The sequence below is a fragment of the Sander vitreus genome, chromosome 22 (assembly GCF_031162955.1).
Source record: "Sander vitreus isolate 19-12246 chromosome 22, sanVit1, whole genome shotgun sequence".
Taxonomy (NCBI): domain Eukaryota; kingdom Metazoa; phylum Chordata; class Actinopteri; order Perciformes; family Percidae; genus Sander; species Sander vitreus.
The window spans coordinates 16520789-16540796 of NC_135876.1; the positions used below are offsets into that span (position 1 = coordinate 16520789).

The window sequence follows — 20008 nt, forward strand, 5'->3', positions numbered from 1 at the left end:
TGGCGCCACACCACGGACCGCTTGTCCTCTCAGTTGGGGTGCTGCACCCCAAAAACCCAAACCCCCGACACATAACCCCTTTTAACTGGCAGGTCAACGCATGCCCCTCATTAACCTTGTGGTTCTTGTTTGTGTTACTCACGGTAGCTCTCAAAATGTCACTTCATGAAGAGTTGGCAGATGCCATTAAAAACAGTCCTGCTACTGATGGTCAGTGGAGGAGGTCGGATGATTAAAAACAGATGTTTTGCAGCAGACCTGCCGCACACAGTGTCTGATTGTGTGATTTCAGACACAAGGTGCAATAAAGGCTACAACAAAGAGGTGCTTTGTGAAAATATCACACACATGTTTCAGTATGCAGTAATCTGTGTGCTTATCAGATTACCTCTGTCAACTCTTATGATACTGCATGCATACTGTGCCAGGAGTAGAAGACATTGAGTGATTATTCTTCTTTGTGCAGTTTAGTTTAAAACAGAAACAACACTCCCCCAAAACTCCCTCCTATTCTTTGTTTCTTTGATCATGGTCAGATCACTTGCAGGGAGGCAATGCATGCTCGGAGCCAGTGTTATCTAGCTGACCTTGGTTCTGAGGAGCAAGAGTGTAGCATGGCCAGGAGCCCACAGAGAGAAGTATGTGGGGGACCGGCCAAATGTTGCAGTGCCACAGAAAGACTCAGAGGGAGAGTTTACAGTACATTTACTCTGTGTATAATGACAAATGAGCGGCATTTATGTGGCTTTGTTTAACATGAATTGGTGGGAGGGTGCAGATCTTGTGCACCCTGCCATCTTATTGACATTGTTACTAAATGCAGCATGTTTAATTTATATCACTGATCGGCTTTTGACTTGCTGCCCAACTACTACTTCTGAAAAGGGATCTCTTCTTGTGTGATCCTTTTCCAAGGCTTATTCACTTTATTTTGTTCCCAATTCAAAGTGTTCTTTTATCAAGACAGTTATGACATGTCTTTTTTGGAAAGCACTTAGTAAAATCTATTGAATGAAACATTATAAGGTAAAAAAGTTTATCATCGTCATACACCCTTTTACCCTTTACCTTTTTAATTTTGTGATACTAAAAAGCTATAGGGCTAACAGAGAAATCATAACTTAACACGATACAATACTGCCAATAATAACCAACACATGATGTATTACAAGACAGTTGCCTATGATACATCATGTGTAAATGAAGAGAAAAACGAAATGCCACGTATTAAAAAAAAAAAAAAAAAAGATGGACTCAAATCAAATGTTCAGCTTATTCTATGCATTGAATTATGTGCTTTCAATTTCAAGAGTTGCATGGAATATGGGCTTTTTAGGACACACAAACAGCAACATGTTCAACATGGGTGCCATCATTTCAATGACAACCAGCCCAAAACTGGTAAAAAACAACAACAACAAAAACTAAACTAGAGCACATTTAGTTCAAATGTCTGTAGCCAATTCAAGACACATCTCTGGCTAAGTACAGAACATAAAGTAATACTGGTGCTAATTTATCAACAATAGATCACAAGAAACTGTACAGTGAAAAATTGTCCCACCCTTTAAGCCAGAAATCAAACCATCTTTAGTTGTAAATTAATAAATAAATAAATCTCATTTTATCTGCTTATCTTCTTGGCACCAGAGGCAATGATTCTCGTATTGTTCAATTCTGATTGGTGCATAGAAATACCTGACATCACCTTTTTTCAACACATCCCACCTACACACTAAACCGCATACTGTAGGCAAACTACAACATGAGCAGCTGTCAAAAAATGCACTGGAATACAGTTTTCCCATTTTGACACACACTGTTACCATAATCTGTGCTCTCATCAGCCAATGGATTATCACAGTTTGGGGGTAACAGACATGTCTGTCTGTCTGGTGCCCACAGCTGCAGACAGCTGTCCTAACATGGCCGCTAGAGAAACCAGGGGCCTAGCTAGTCACAGCTCATCGCACACAGACAGTGACACACAGGCGGAAGGAGGGAATTCGGTGAGTGTGTGTATGTGTGTCTGTGATCGGTCAAGCGGTTCAGTTTGTGATTGTCAAAGACCCTGCTGAGCAGAGAGAGAGGGGTTAGAGGATGGGTGGTGGTCAGGCCAGTGGGATATTATCTCATCTCCCTTGGGTGGGATCCAGGTCTTTGCAGGCCTGATGAGGAGAGGAGGAAATTAAACCACTCGCTTTTGTTGCAGGTTTAAGGATCACAGAAGGAGACAAGGAAAGAATCGAGGGGTACCATATATAAGAAAAAGTCAGTCAGTCAGTGTGTGTGTGTGTGTGTGTGTGTGTGTGTGTGTGGGTGGGTGTGTGTGTGTGTGTGTGTGGGTGGGTGTGTGTGTGTGCAGTCATGCTGGGCAGAGTGGGGTCATCCACCTTTCAGAAGCGATATCATCTTCCCAACCTCCGCTCCGACCTTGATGAATCTCTGCCTTTGTAACTCAAACCTCCGGTGACAATCCTTTCTCACCTCTGAAGCATGTATTGTTGCCACTGATGTTGTCTTTCCTGTATGGTCGGCACTTTTGTCTGTGTGAGAAGCTTCCTCCCGCACAATCTATCAGCCACTTGACTTGTTTTGTTGTTGTTGTTCCTTACAGCAGAATAATTACACCTTCCCAGGACACCAAATGATAAACGCTTCAATAAACTTGTCATTTTAGTTTTTGTTTCATTTAACGTTCCGCTGTTTATATTAGCAGTGAATGATTGAATTCCTCTTGACATCTTGAATAAGATTACGCCAAATGCGGTCTTCAATCATCTTTTTTTTCATTTATCAGCACTATCTTGCACTAATTTGCCAGAAATTCATGTCTGCTTTGTGACAGCATCTCATATCTTCTTCCCTGACATGTTAAACTCACGCGTCACTCAAATCTCCCTCCCAACATCTGAATGACATATGAGGAGTTTCATCCCAAAATCAATTTAAAAGTGCCATGTCTTAGCCTACAAACTGAAACCAGTCAGCACCAACAGATCATTTTATCTCTCCCTAGTCTCATTTCAGTGTTTCAGCAGCTGAGGGAGGAACTTCAAAGAGTTTTATATTTACACAAACTGGAATACAACTTGAGATTTTCTTTTAATAGTAACTCCAAGAAAGCACTGTCAGATGAGTAAGCTCCAAACATAATTATCTATGACCCCGGAATTACCCAAAACATATTTTTCTATAGGCCTACAGTACAAGTTCATACACAAGCAAAAGAAAATAGCCTTCCTCTTGCTGCTACTTACACATAGTGAACATATCCAGCAATCCTGGACACATTAAAGGCAATATAATGGAATCTAATGACATAAAAAAGCCAAACTCCAAAGTCCATTGAAATTAGTCAATAAAATAACACATTCACTGCATGCCAAAAAATGCGACGGTGAAAATGCAATTTAAAACTGGAAATTCAACAGGAGCCATTAAGTTATATCGAAGTGACGGCAGTGGCCACTACAGGTTCCTTTTGACAGATTGTAGATTGTAAAAGTCATCCTGGATCGTTTTCAAAAATCCAATCGACAGTAAAACACATTTAAAGAAATATCCAATTAGCCTACTCACTAAATCGCATACATTTGATTTTTATTTTTAAATCCATTTTAACATGAAGCCAATGCAAAAACGTGTACTAGCAGTAATAGCGGCAACTAACAGCGTAACAACTATCTATATTGTCTCCATAATCATAACCACCATCAATATCTTGCAAGATATAGCATGCTTTGATACAACCCTTAACTTCCGTTCGCAATAGATCATTTTTGTTGTTGCAATTATGGCTACGTAATTGCCATCTCGTTATGATTATGGGGAGTTGCAGATAGGTGATTGTACCTTATGAATGATTTACTGCTGCTGACAACCACACGCTTCCATCTTACTAAACATTGATAAAGAAGTGAAGGGATCAGTTGTGCTCGAAGACTATTTCGTCCTTTTTTTTCTTTCCCGATAAAACTCGTGCGCCAAGTTTTGCATTCGCTTCTTGGAAGTTTTGCAGCACCTGACAGCCCGCTGGTGTGCATTCTGCTGCAGCACAAACACTCCCGGGCGTACTACACGTTGTTTACAAGCGCAATAATCCATACATTAGTGTAGAAGTACGTTACTTTGGCACGCAATGCTGTTTTGAACGTCTGGGACTGCACTGACTGCCTAAAGGAAAAGCAATTTTTCCGACAATGTCCTACCTTTAGTGCCTCTGCCCGGGCGCCGATGTGACAAGTTTATTCCCTCTGTATGACAACTTTATTGCTATTCCTCTGCGGAGCCATGCCTCCAGACAATCTTCATAACCATCGCCTGTTCTGCAGAGCAGCGTTCCTGCACTCAGCTCTAACACAGCCTGCCAGTTCGCTCCAGCAGGCACCTACACGTAAACCGAGCCCCTCCAGCGGTGACATCACGAGTCACTATGGGAACTCTGACTCCACCCCAGTCCGATGTTGAATTTACCTGTCTGACTACCTCAATTTAATAACAAACTCTTTTCTCCATTTCCCTGTGTGCACTCGATAACAACAGTTATTAGATAGATAATTTGTTGATGTAGCCTATATACGCACACATGTCGCCTACCACACACACACACACACACACACACACACACACACACACACACACACACACACACACACACACACACACACACACACACACACACACACACCACCATCATCCCTGCTGACTGATATTACCTATGCAAATTCATTGGGTTCACAGTGAGCACCTCATGAAAAGGGTTTACTTTGCATGTGTGCAGGTCTGAAAACAGCACACAAAATCCCACTTGCACAATACAAGTACCACTGCCTGGAGCACCCCTGTGGCTTGGTGCCAGTCTCACCATTACCTCAATTGTTTTGGCTACAAAGCCAGCTTGCCCATCCCTTTTGTCTCCTCTGACTCAGAGAAAACAAACAGACAATGACCAGGTGAGCCAAAATGTCCTCATCGTGACTACGTGTGTCGCCCTCCCCCATTAACTTACTTGACTTAAAAAAGCACGGGGAGACTTTATAATCAGTAAAAGCACATGTATACTTTATACACCATACTGTAGTCTAGAATACACAAAGCAGTCTGAAGGAAGTCCAATTATGGTGATCAAATCAGGCTTTACAGAGTGTATGGACGATTCAAACAGTCACTTGTTTTCTACTCCTTCACACAAACACCACATTACTGTTTCACAGCAGCTGTGGGAGGGAAACGTGACAAGCAGATTTATAGGATAGACTTCACATTTAACCTGCGGCAAAAAAAGAGGAGGAAATAGTTTTGCAGTTGCACTGATGCCTCAGTCTGCAGAGAAAAATAACAATACTTCCAATGTGGCCATATAGGAGGGCAAGAGCACTTAGAAGTTCACATTTGATTCGGAAAGTACATAAACATCATTATTTAACTAATTTAACTAATTTGTACTGTCATCCCTCTTTTATCTTCGTTGTCATGTTAAAGAATTAGTAAAATAGTAGGAAAATATGCGTTATTGATTTCTGCCAAGAGTTGGATGAGAAAATTGATACCACTCTTATATCTTATATCCCTGTATGTACTGTACCGTTACCCCAAAAGCTCACTAATTAACATGTTTATCTCGTTTGTGTAATTTAGATAAAAACTGAAGTGTATAAACAACTATTTACCATTGTATAGGGGGTTATGTGGCCGATTCCAGTATTTATACTAAGCTAAGCTAACAGGCTGTATTCCCCAAAATGTCAAACTATTCCTTTAAGAAATACTTGTAGGTTATTTCAATTGTCAGAAGTAGAATACATTTGTGCTAGATTAAATTGAACAAACATATTAAATTATGCTAAATATTGCTGCTTAAGGGGATACTAAACAGATATTAAAATGTAATAATAGAATTTCTTTGAATACTCTGGAAGAGGAATAAACTAAAACACAACATTTAACATTTTCTCACTTTATGAAGTTGAAATGGAGAAATGTTGTGGTGGCCTATTTACACATCCAGTGGACATGCAGCAACATTAGCATTCGTTTGGATTTCTGATGTGTACATTGTTTACCTGCTAACTTTGTCTATCAACTGTGCTGGACCATTGACACTGAAAACAGCTGCTTCCATCTGGAAACAAGGTGGATGGCAGGCCGGAAAAACAAAAACAATGCGCTGGCATCATTATATCTTATCCTAAGGGGGTATAGTTGGGTGATTCTCTGTAATTCATTCATTGAAATAAACAAGACATTTAGATTCATAAATCAGATCATCCTAACAATTTGAGCCAAAACAAACGACAACATTGCCCACCCGGGGCCTCTCTCAATCCACTGACCTGCTCTCGCAGCCTTTCCTGATGGCCCATGATCGCTGAGGCATGATGGGGGTATTTCTGCTTCAGATGCTCCAGGAAGGCCTCCCTCTTCTTGTCCATGTCTGACGGCTGCATAGCTAGGATCTCTCGGGAGCTGCGGGCTCCCCCTAACGTGTGTCTTCGAGGGACCGTGCGGCTGCCTTTGGCGTCCCCTCTTGAAGGGGCCGTCCCATTTGGGGAGGCCTGTCTGCGGCTTACGTGCTGGGCGTCCTCTGGGGAGGTTACCTTCAGGTTGCTTTTGGTTTGTTCTGAGGGGACAGAGAGACATGGGGTCAAAACAAATGTGCTGTGCTGATGTTTTAACATCAACTGCAAGTGCGTGCGTGTATGTTATTATTCTACAGGTCATGAAGCATGTCAGATCAAATTCAACCATCTGAGATCTAAACCTATTTTTAAATGGAAAAAACTAAGACTATAGTCTCTTCTCTTTTGCTATCACACACTCCATGTGAGAAAGTAAAGAAAAATTCCACAGAGAAAAATGATATTCTCTCCAGAAGCAACGCTGAAATAAACATATGCAGTTGGCCCAGTTCGTTATATATTCATACTGTTTGACTTTACAGCAATAAATCCATAATTTAATGTGACAGACAGACTATTGGTGATGAAAACACTGAATTGAAACAGCTGCTCAGGCTTCTTTCCTTAATAAAAAAAGCCAAGGATATCCATTAATATAAGGAGGCACAAATGGAGTTACTCGGAAACGATATGCAGAGCATCTGTTTATACATCCAGAGCCTTGCAAAATGTTGAGATTGAGCAGAAACTGCTAGATGCAATACGTTTAATTAAAGGGTGACATTTTCAATTCAAAAATATTAAAATTAAATGTCTTCTGTTTCAGAAGACCTTAGCCATGATACGTATACTGCAATAGGCAAATATTCCCCTTTTATCTTATGAAAACACTTTCTAGAATATAAAAAGTGATTTTAAAGATGAATATTAGATTTTAGGACAGAATGGAGATAAAATAAATACAGCCTCATTAGGCATATAAACATATTTGCACTGTTATCTTGTCCTATCTCAATCATGGCCTCGGGAATACAGAAACAATCCATCAAGCTGAAAGCTATCCTGTGAGATTCTGTAGGAGAAGAGAAGAGAAGAGAAGAGAAGAGAAGAGAAGAGAAGAGAAGAGGGAACTAAAGGAGATAATATGGATGGCAGCAAAATGAAGAGAGAAGAAGAAGCTATAAAGTGAGCTGCTGTGTTGCCTTGTTTTCTTAACAGACAGCTTCAGCAGAGCTATAATGTGTACCTTTCGGTTCTTCAACAGTTGTTGAAGATGGATATTTCAAGTGATTTGCCACTATTTTGTGGGTGGTGTAATATGGCTTTTCTTTTCTTCTTTGAAAGCTTGAAAGCATGCTGTGAGCCACAAATGAAAAAAAGGAATTTATTGTTTGCTTCTCAAAGACATGTTGTGACTGAGACAGAGGTAGCTCCATAGATTTAACTAGTGCAACAACTGGAGAAAAACACATGCTTAGTATAACTGCAATAACTAAACTTTCTCCTTTCTGTCTTTCAATCTAGTACAGTTTTTGTCTGTTTTGTTTACACCTGCAGATCTTTTGAAGAAAACACAAACACCTTTGTTCAGTAAACACAAAAAGCTAAAAAAAAAAGGCCTAATTTTGGAGAAATATCAGGTGGAGGCGCGTCACAATCAAGCCCTGTCACCAGCACCATTAGCACAAACCCCCACCCTGCTCAAGTTCAGAGCCCCGGTAGTCTCATGTATTTCCAATCCTATTTTTAACTCCCAAACACAGTTTCCCCACTGCTAACCAAATTACACTCGGCAGACAGAATAGACTCAAACCTCCAAAGGATCATAATTCATTTGCGAGTGGCTTGTCAGAAAGCTCATTACCTTCCCCAAGTGAACAATCTTTGTCTTCATCTGCTATTTCCTCCTCCATTGCACCTTGAGATCAACAAACACAGTGACGGTGAAAGAGTGAGGCTGGGAGAATCAGCTAACTGCTTGCTTTGAGATTCCAGACGTAGCTCACATGGAAAAAGGGGGCTTGAGATAGGCCCTGCCCCACAGCCCCAGGATAGACTGGTGGGGGATTTAGAAAGTCAACTGCATTCCAGGCCACAGAGCGACTAGCCCCTCGCCCTTGGGCTAAAAGCTCTTCTGCTACCATGGAGTGGTCATAGACTGAATTCAATGTCTATGAGACAGACGGAGAGCATTGACAAGAAACACATTATCTCGTCTTAAAACTGGACCCTGAGACTAACAGGTGTCAGTCAAACTGTCTGACACACACACACACACACACACACACACACGCACGCACGCACGCACGCACGCACACACACCGTCTGTTTTTTTTATCAGGACTTTCTCTGCAAGCTATCTCTTGTTTAACTCTCCATCCCCACAGAGGGGCCCACCAGACACTAGCATGCATCCAAATGTGTCATAACCTACTTCTGAGCCACATCCAAACTGCTCTCAGTGCATGGCAGCCAGCTAATATGTGATCAAGTTATCTTATCAACACGATGGACTTAGGCAAGCGCCTGTCCTGCAGGCAATGTTGTGTCCAATTAGGAGCCTCACAGGAGACACCAGTCTTTGTGTTTGTTCCTACTCTGGGGTTTATTAAAAGCAACTATGACCTGTTTGCCTGACAGTAAGCAAACATGCTCGCAGGCTTCATATATTGTGCAAACAAGTCTGTAGGTACACGTCTCTAGTCTGTACATATATGTGTGTCTATGTAAAGGAAGACGGGGGAAGGGCTGCGACTCTGCATGAGATCATTTCTTTGCAGCTGCTGATGTAAGTGACCTGATCTCAATGCGCTAGAAGAAGGTGCAAATTGGCATACCTTAACAGGAAAACGTGAGGGGATCAATGGCCTAGTTTGTGGGCCATGTAATTGAAAGTGGTGGGGTGAGTGCATGGATAAACACAATGCAGCAGCTGACGGATGATGTCTAACATATGGAGACAAGTCTGCTTCCACCCACTTATGTCTGCTTTCACCCGTTCACGTGCTTAGGCTCCTAGCCACAATAGGCCGACAGTTAGCAGGCCAATAGAGAGGGATCATGTGATTATACTGTGGAACTGAGTTGTTAAGACTGTATACAGTTATTGAATGTTCATTTAATTCCAAGAATTCCTTTTTGAGGAAATGTTGTAAATTCCTTTTTTGGTGCTCAAGCTGTCTGATCTAGTCCTGCATAAATTAGTGATTTCCTATGTTTCCCAGAATTATATGCAACAACCCAAAGAGAACATGCTGCATTCAGCAGTGGCTATATGACCAGATTGTGCAAGCAGCAGCTATAGCATAGTACAATGGTATTTCATCCTTTTTCTAAAAGATTTTTAGATGGATAGAATTGTTTGTGTAATTGCTGAAAGCAGGAAAAGAACTTACTTGACCTACAACTTTAACTGAATCTTTTTGCTATAAAACTCTAGAACACATTTGAGGTTCGTTGAAAAATACCTATATTATGTATTGACTGACATACAACAACAAAATGAGCCCAAAGCAACCAATAAAAAAGTTTTATTATTGGATTGTTATGCCCCAGTCATTTGGCAAATATACAACTATCCTTAAATATTTTATAATGTTTCAGTGGGAATGACATTTGACACATGGCGAACATAAAATGTGATATGCTATCAGGGTTTTTGCTTTTTCTTGAACATTAACATTGAATTTTTGACAATATATAACCCAAAGTCAACTCAAAGAGTGTCAAAGAGAGTCTGAAATTCTTTAGTTTTCATCTTAGCCATAGAAGTTAGTGTCAGTGTTTCTGTGTCAAAATCCTTCTGACAATGACACATACACAATCATCACAACCAACCAACAGGTCAGCCTCCAACCTGCCAACCCACAGTCATAAATAAAGCAGCTCTTCCAAACCAACAATTACACTATATGGTCTTAACAACCTGCCTCACTGCACTTTTACTGTCAACATTCCAGGCCAAAAAATGACCTCCTTCTTGCAGAGTGTCACAAGGGATCTGCAAGTGAATTGTGTCTCGCCCCAATAGCTTAAGAATGCTGCTGTCTCTTTCACAGCTGCCAGTAGTTGAGTAAATGATGGTCCCCTCAGTTGAAAGACAACATGAAACACTTGCCCATGAGCACCCAGGTCTTATGAGGAACATGGCCTCCTGCTGTTTGCAGTTACTTTCACTTATTTATGGAGGAATGTTTCCCTGTGCGCACTCCCACTCTCCCCTACTATTACTGTCCCATAACTAAGCAGTTAGATATAAAATCCTGTTGTGTGCAATAAAAGCAAGACTCACATGGCGATACCCTGAAGCCATGAATAGTTATACACACTGCACTAGCCCGCTGTTGAGTATCTGACAGTATTTTTATTATGTAGAAGTTATCGGAGTCAGGATATCAGATGATCCCTTCAAGTGGAACTGAGCCTAGTGTAAAGAAAAAAGGATCTTATTTAAATATGATTAGAATAAATTAAGCTTCTAATACACTGCAATAATACCCAGTTTAACAAGTCTTTTGGACTGAGACTTTTAATCTTGTTTGAAAAATGCTGCCAGCGGGCAGAAATAATAATGATCCATTACAAGATTTCTAGCCATGCTGGTCAGTCGGTTGGTCCATCACTTTGGTATAGACTCAAATATCTTCAAACATTGGATTGCCATTCAATTTTGTACAGACATTCATGGGTCCTAGACAATGAAGCTTTTACGATCCCCTGACTTGTCCTTTAGCACCACCGTAAGTTTGACATTTGTGGTTTTGCATAAAATGTAAAATGTAAAATAAGTATTGAATGCATTGTAGTAGTAAAAATTACAAATCACTTTGCTGATTTAAAATCCAAGATTGTAAACATCAGCATGTAAGCATTGTCATTGTAAGCATGCTGACGTTAGCATTTAGCTCAAAGCACTCCAAAACGCGATATTTTTCTAGGATGGCGAAGTCATGACCTGCCTCTGATTGGCTTACCATGGTACTTTTACTCTAAACCTTACCAATCTCACTCCTCTTGCCTAAACCTAACCAACCCAACCAACAAAGGCAACAAGCACTAGCCAATCATATGCAGAGTAAGGCGGGTCATGACTTTGCCATCTGAGGAAACCAACAGCCTCTAGTGTGGCTGTAGACTCGTGATTTTTTTTTATTACAATGTTCTAAAAAAAATAAATAGATAATGTCTTGAGTATCATAATGTCATTTCTTGAAAAAACATCTTCAAATAAGTTGGTTAGTAATAATGCCATTAAGTTGTTGGAAATCTAAGTTACATTTTTGGAGCCCAAACTGGAAAGATGGCTATAAAACTGATAGAAACTGTGGACATATTTCCCCAGTCCTCTGCATCTTGTACCTAAATAACCTTTGTTTTCCCATTAGTTGTCCTTCCTGTGCCAGACCATGACCACCTGATTCTGTGCCCTTTTCTTAACACTCTATTTCACCCACAGTCAGCACTGCACACTGACCCTGCCAAGCTACAGTAGAAGGCTAATGTGTGAGAGTCTGTGGAGGTGGCCCGCTCAAAGCTGACAGAAAAAAGAAGCTGATTTCTTTACCGACCTGTCACTGATTGCTGATCCAACAGATAAGCTCTTTCTGTTCAGGTAACTGACACCAGAGTTCCAAAATGCGCCTGCAATGCAGCCCGGCCACATTTTTCACACGAAATACACACACACACACACACACACACACACACACACACACACACACATGCTCTAACACTTACATGCAGGAAATATCTGACTTCCTACATCTGGGTATCTGTTTCACATGTTCAAGTGATAAAAACTAAAATTTTCACTCATGTCAACACTTTCAAATTTTGCACACAATGGGAAAAGCATTCCATGTGTGAAAGTGATTTCTTACAAAGAGAAAGTGAAAATAGAAACCTTTCATTAATAGGACAGATTTCATTACAGGTTTAGCCTAAGGCTCACTGCCAAAAAAAAAAGTGCACATATGAAATCCACCCAATCTGATAGACCATTGTGAATGAGGTGACCTTTACCCCCAAGTCCCTCTCTCCAATAGGCTGTGGATCAGTGCTGATTTGTTTTGTTGTGGGAGGTTGATAATATAACTTTCAGGTCACAATGTCACAATTCCTGGAGAATGATAGGGCTGTTATGTTTTTTCCGTCTATGCTGTATTAGAACAGAACTGTTTTTTTGACAAAAATACCAATTCCTACATTATTCCTTATGATTAATCCACTTCCTTCTCCTCTCTGTGTGTTTACGTGACCTGTTGATTCAAGAGTGAAGTCCACAATGTGCATGTGTACTGTGAGAGCATTCACCCTTAAGGCCGTTTTACAGTCGCCGTAGCCGAGCTCGTGCGCGCTAATGTGACATCAAAATGACATAGATCTCGCTGGCGCTCCAGGATTTTGAGTGCGCGACCAGAGGGCGCGCACCACTCTATTTCTTTCAGCGGCGCGGAAACAGAGAGCATGAACGAGCTCGAGTGCAACCGGATGCCAGGACTCTCAGAGTGACTGCAAGTCTCTCTTGTAAACTTACTGGGTGAAGATGAGTTCTTTTATGGCGAATGAAAGGCTTGATCCGACGAAGTAGGTCATCGAATCAAATCGAAGCATTGACGTCAATGCTGCCAGTTCTGCCGTTGTTTACCTTTTTCTTCTTTTTCTAGTCCGTAGAAATAGCAAAGTCGGTAGCCTTTCCCTTATAAGCACCCTCTGTTCAGTAGAAGACTGCAACTAGTGTCGCGACCACCAAACGGGAGTATAAACAGTTATGGCGCTCCCATGACGTCACACTTGCGCTCGACAGCTCGGCTGCGGCGAGTATACCCCACGTTTTAGCCGTGTTGTCCATTCGGGACACTGGCACTGTCATACTGTACACTACAGCACAGCCGACAGACACCTTTGTTTCTCAACTGTCCCCTCACTGGCTGTCCTCCCCATTAAAACACACAACTGTCCACTCCTTCAGGAATAACATACCATAAAATAAAGCATATCATATGAATTAAACATCTGAGGCAGACAAATAAATTCTCATTAGTGACTTAAAAAAAAGTCACTGGGAATTCAGATGTCAGATTCCTCTCCTGAAGTTCTGCAACTCATTAGACTCCTCAGCACATGACCGGATTTTCCTCTTCTACTCTTATTTTTCTAATCTCTTCTTAACTATCTTTCTCTCTCTTTCCCTTTTCTCCCCCTCTATCTCTCACTTAATGAGACATCTCCCAGCTGCCGTGCTACTGTTAATGAAAGTTGTTCCCACCCTTTTAGCAAGACCACCGCAACATCTGTCTCAGCTCAGACTTGTAGACACCCACAGCTCTGTGGTATATACACTGACTGCAGTGCACCTTTTAATTCAGATGCATGTGTGTATGTGTGGATACGTACAGTAAGAATGTGTATGTGTGGTCAGATACACAGGCCTGTCAAGACTTTCCGTTCTGGTTTAGCCTTATAAACAGACAGGGCTTAGCAGATGTGATATCACAACAGCTATGGAACAGCGGAGAATTTGACAACTTCACATAAAATAAAGGTTAAATACATAGATATCATCACACAGGAGACTCACAGCATATTTAAGTACTTTTCTGTAGCTGGACTCAATGAAGCACGGCAAATTGATTTTACTGCTGCTTAACCTCCAAGTGGAATTGCTTATTCTGAGTGGGTGAGACTTATATGATATATATATATATATATATATGAAATATTTAACTAGTGAAATGTTAATACCCTTCCTACTGAATGGACTACAGCTTCGATAAAGTTTGACTCATTCTTTGTAATCCTGCAATCGCTATTCACAAGTCTGCAAATTAATCATTTTGCTCTCTGTCTCCCTCCTTTTCTCCACTTCTTTCTTCTGCTGTTGTATAAAAAACAAGCTAAGGGGAGTTAAGAAAGGAGCCGCTTGCCTCAACAACAACTCAACAAACAACTCAACAAATAGCTTTGTTTATTGGCCAGCTCCACTCATCAGCACAAACCCCATGTCTGTCTGCTACCCCTCTCTGACACACATCAGCACCAGATCAATTGAAATCAACTAACTTACTAAAGCTATTGCCTTCTCTATACTAAACAAGTTGTTGCTACTTCAGAGATGCATTTTCATCGCACCAGGGGGTGCTGTTGAAGATGCACCAGGCATGATGTTCAATGATCAGTGGGAAATTATGTGTAGAGGGTGTGCATCTGTATGTGTGTGAACGAGAAAAAAAGACGATGTGTGCCTCCTCAATCTTGCACAAGGAAATAAGTTCTACAATTGTTCCTTTGTCGTTTATTAACTGAGACACTAAGTGCTGCTTAATGAACCGGTGTGTTTGTTAGTGTGTGTCTCTGTGTGCAATTATGTGTGTGTATGCACACAAGCGCACATGTGTATTCCAGTAAACCCCAGCAGTGTGCACACTTCATTAACTTATGGCTAGAGTAGGTGTAAGTCAACCTAACCACCGGCTCAGATGTCTGCGGGTCTCCCCTGACAACCGTCTCTGGGCCAACAGTGAGGCCAGTGGCGTCCTGAGGGGGAGGGATGGAGAGATGCTGAGAACAGCTGCAGCTGAGAGGAGGACATCTACCCAGGAGCCTGATAGGAGGCTACGTCTTCTCTAAACTTTTTCTTTGGAATCTAATTCACTCTAGGTCAACCGCTGCAACCTCCCGAGGACCAGAATCTCCTGAGGAGATCCACCCTGAACTCTCTTTCTGGAAAAAAGATACGAGTGCACTGGGCTAGAAACGGTCTATTGCAGTTGATTTAATCACACCAAATCCCCGTTGTGAGCGACTCATCTGTTTAACAGGCTACCAAGTGTGACTAGGGTTTGCATTTTTGATACTAGTGCCGATTTGATGTCTGAGTTTCAATACTTTTTGCCAGGCCAGTGACTGGTGACAACTTTCAATAAACTAGCAGCTGACTTTTTTTGGAGGGGGGGGGGAATACTGATCCATAAAGCCAGTAGCTGCACGGCACTCCATCAAAATCCTACTTTGCTGATTTTCTCCTGACAAGAGAGCCATTATCTCTCTGCTGAACTCTGGCCATGTGATGATAACTGCACGGTGGCTGTGCCTACAGACTTTCAGTACAGACGGTCCATCAGCCTGCAGAATGTTGCATAGATATTGCAACAGGAACGGCATGAAGTGAGAACAAGTCAAATTCTCAGGCCTCTCGCAAACTGTGTGCTTGTTGATACAATATTCTTATCTGTTTTGACAAGTTTTTTCTGTCAACAAATTCAAAACAAGTGTACACAGCAACAAAAATACACACAGGTTACATCAGCACAAGCACATATGCATACAGTAAATAAAAGATATGGCTTACTTTGCACAAACAGGCTTAAAATACTGATAGGCATCTGCTATTCTTATCTGGTGATAATTAGATGGAGTAAGACACATTTTAGGACACAAGTACATGAAGACCCACTAGAGATATCACAGTAAATTAAAGCAACTTTAGTCTCCTTTGCTGCAGGGAGTTAACTATGCATTCAGCCTGCACATGGCCTTCATTAAAATATGTCTGCTCTCTCACAAGTTTATTAAAAAGTGATTGCGCTGCAATTGACTCTCTTCATAGCGATAAGCAGCTTAGAGCCCGGACTTTGCCAGCCAGTCAATCATGGGTTCCTCACTTTACCCCATGCATTGCGTATCTCTTCCTCTTCCATTTTCTCTGCATGCTAGCACAGCGTAACCAGCGTATATTTTAAATGTATTACTACCCAACAGCTCAGGAATGCAATGAAAAGGAAATGTCTTAATACATCAAATAATACCAAATCAGCATTTGCCATACTGTAAATCCACTGTATGATATTAGCCTGGAGGATAAAGGTGTATTATGTAAAAAATGTACTGTTCAAACACCTCAAAAATACTCCGCTTACATTATATTCTCCAAGTGTCTACAACTGTGTGTGTCAGAGAGCTGATGAAACTGAGTGGCTCCATACGGTCCTGCTTTGGAGAGGTGAGTGCTGCTGGAGCTGATAAGTGATGCAGGTGGTGGAGGGATATGAAATAGGCCCTGTTAAGGGGGGAGCCACTCTAAGAGTCCTGGGAACACTAGTGCCTCTGTCCTAGTCTTTATCTGTGAAAGCTGCTGTCCGTGTGTCTATGGCTGTGTGTCCCGGTATAGATGTGTGTGTATGTGTGGGTCAGTGGGTGGACTGCATCCAAGCTTAAGGCTCTGTGGAGCAGAAGGGCTTGGAAGGTTTGTGAATGTGGACCAGTTTGGCCAGGCCTATTCAGAGGGTGGAAAATGCATCCTTAAACCGTAACATTGTAGGCTAAGTACATTCTTTCCCCTAAATGCTCTGTGTAAAAATGGTAATGTTAAAGATCTGTAGTTTTATTAAAACACAAAAACATGGTGTGCATACAGTATATTTTCAAGAACTGTAAGAGGAGATTTCTACATGGAATCACAAGAATGCAGGTGATCAACTTGAGGGGAAGTAAGAAAGGAAACAGCTTTATTATAGTGTAACGGAAATGTTGCAGCTTTCCCATGGGAGAGGTGGAGAAAAAGTGAACGCCTGCAAAGTTTAATAGTTTCACCACAGTGGGACTATAATGCACAGCCAGACGGGGATCAGGTCATGGGGTGTATGAATGGTCAAGGAGTTTCTGTGTGTGGGCACAATACTAACTACACAGCAGTGCCAACTGCACAGCAGTGCCAGTGATTGATTTTACTCTGTGTACATGGAATAGCTACCTGGCATCATATAACCTTCTATGTTTTTGGCCTCTGTACTGTAATCAACTCCTCCTTGCAGCAAAGCAGGCTAATTTAACGGCCTTATTTATAAAAATTTAAGAGGGAATGCAACAGGCAAGGTAGTAGGGCATTGGGAGTCCTTACAGTATAACGAGACATTTAAAGTCACACTTTTAAAGCTGCTCTAATCAATATTTTGATATTAACAATGGATCAAATGACTACATGTAATGTAAAAATGGGTCACTCATAGTGACAAATCCACAGAGAATTGGCACCTGTCTCTCCAGTTCCACTCAGTTCATAGGTTTGTATTAGAGCTCTTCAGCTTAGTGTTTTGGTTTTATGACCAAAAACTTTACTGTTTTGTAACATCCAACAACTCTCATCAGCGTTCTAGCAGGCATCTGTTTTCAATGAAAAATAATTGCCCAGCACCAAATGGCAGACCAAAAAGCTGGTGAATATTTAGCAGCTAAAGAGACAAATATATCTGCCCACTGTAACAGCCCTTAAGGAAAACAGTCAAAGTAAATTTAAAATGTCCCAGTGCATGACCTCCCTGGCTTGAAATTGATGCTTAGCACTGCTTGGTTCATACCAAACATGGTAAAGTAGAAACTGGTCAATTCATGAGGACAGGCAGAAAGCAGTTCCTTCAAGTGCTATTAAGTTAGTTAAATGCTAATTCCCTTCAGGCTATATTTACATGGCTCTCTCTTCTTTGGGAGAGCCAGCTCTGCTTACCCTTTGCTCTGTGGCAGAGGCATGAACAGGTTTGAAATATATTTGTTTCAACACAAGTCTAAAAATAACCTCAGGAAAAAGACACAAAGGCTCCGTGATTTGAGAGGGGGAAAAGACATTTTCAGAGATCCAACTATTTCAGCCTCAGGAGCTAGCCAGACTCCATTGGGCTCGGAGTTCTCTGATTGGTTATTAATGACATCATCCCCAGGGCCAGCCCCCTCCCCTCTCAGCCCGACGATGTCATCAGTGCTGAAGCATCTCAGTGATGTAATGCAGGGAGGTACTCATGTAGCACCCTTTCTTTCTTCCCCTGCCTTCCTCTCTTCTCTCCTCCTGTTTCTTCTCTCCATCCCCATCTTTTAATCACACCCTTTCCACTCATCAGCTGCATGCATCCAGATAAAAATCTCTTCCCACCCATTTATTAGTGCTCAAATACAGGGAACAGAGATTTACAGTAAAGCCTGGAGCAATTAAGAACTCTTAAATGGCTCCTAAATAGGAGGAGAAATGACAGGAGGAGAGCATTTACATTTCCTAATCCTGTCTGTGCCCTGCAGCTGTAATTACAATATGGATCAGAGATCATGCTCGTATTTTTCCCACAAGGTGTTACTAAAGACATGGGAATCCACGTGGGCATGACATCATTAAGTTAGTTATGACTGCTCTGGATAAAGAGCACACTCACTATTCTGTACATTTATATATATATATATTTTAGGGCTGTTAAAATAACGCGTTAATTTAATTAACACAGATTAATCCATTCCATATTGACGTTTGACCCGGAGCCGTTCTAGCCACCATTGGACTGTAAAATGAAGGAGGGAGACGAGAATGTGCTGCCTGGATCATTAATTGGAACATTTACTTAAAAAATCTTCTTCCTGCCAACCCTGGCTACCGAAATCTGGTGCCACTGATATGTCTGCGCTTCTCTCTGATGCTCTGAAACAGACGATACAGGTAACACAAACACCGCTGCACGTGACGCTAGTTAACACAACAGCTAACGTTAGCCTACCGCTAGCTAGTAGCTGGATTAAAAACGGTTAAAATGCTGACAGCTAACGCTAAACGGTGTAAAGTTTGACTGTGTTTTACTGTAGAGGATTTAAGACAGGTGGTATGTAACAATCTGCAGGCAGCTGCCGTAACACAGACGGTGCGTTCAATGAAACTGGTAAACTACAGCCTTGTGGTGCATTTGAAGTTATTGTAAATGTCCTTTTCCCATCTGGTGGTTGTTTTTGTCGTTCAACAGCAATTTACTAGTGAAATAAGTTATTGTTATACATTATTAATAAATCATTTAATTTTGACCATATGGCCTTAGCAATAAACAAGCCGTTCTTTAATGTTACTAAACGGTTGTTCAGTACCCTTTTTTTTTCTTTTCTTTTTTTACTTTCTTAAAAAGTATCGGTTCAGGCACTGTTAATTTAGTATGCGATTAATTTAGATTAATTAATCACAGAGTATGTAATTAATTAGATTAAATTTTTTAATCGATTGACAGCCCTATATATATATATATGACTACAAGACATTGCGTAATGGGATAACTTTGACTACAGATACAAAATCTACTCACATCAAATGGCACAGTATACTTAAACACGCAAATGTGTAGTCCAACATCCGAGTGTTATGTCAGTGTACCCATTTGATTTATTCAGACCATTTCATCTTTTTGGCTAGGCCTTCACATCTGTTTTTTAATCACAATTTGTGTGTGTGTGTGTGTGTGTGTGTGTGTGTGTGTGTGTGTGTGTGTGTGTGTGTGTGTGTGTGTGTGTGTGTTTGTGTGTGTATGTGTGTTTGTGTGTGTATGTGTGTTTGTGTGTGTATGTGTGTATCTGTCCTGGGCAAACATCCAGAGCTCAAGCGGATTAGCGAGGGGACTCTACCCTGATCAAAGCAGCGCAGAATCCATCTTACTGGGACATACTGTGTAACACATAACCCACATGGAAATGATACTGTAGATGCTGCAAACCCATGCTGTAGACCTCCAACTGCAGTGCAGCATAGAACCTTAAAAGGGAATAGTTAACATTTCTTATATGTTTTTCCTATCGTCGAGACAAATTCTGATCAG

The 20008-nt window shown here is 41.2% G+C and overlaps 1 protein-coding gene across 1 annotated transcript in view; it reads right to left on the minus strand.

The window, feature by feature from the left end:
• The window catches only part of LOC144537504 (sickle tail protein homolog), a 61082-nt gene that overhangs the window by 10254 nt on the left and 30820 nt on the right, over positions 1 to 20008 (minus strand). The window contains exon 2 of the mRNA XM_078281262.1: positions 6336 to 6622. Coding sequence (XP_078137388.1) covers positions 6336 to 6622 — 287 coding nt within the window. The remainder of the gene's footprint in view (positions 1 to 6335; positions 6623 to 20008) is intronic.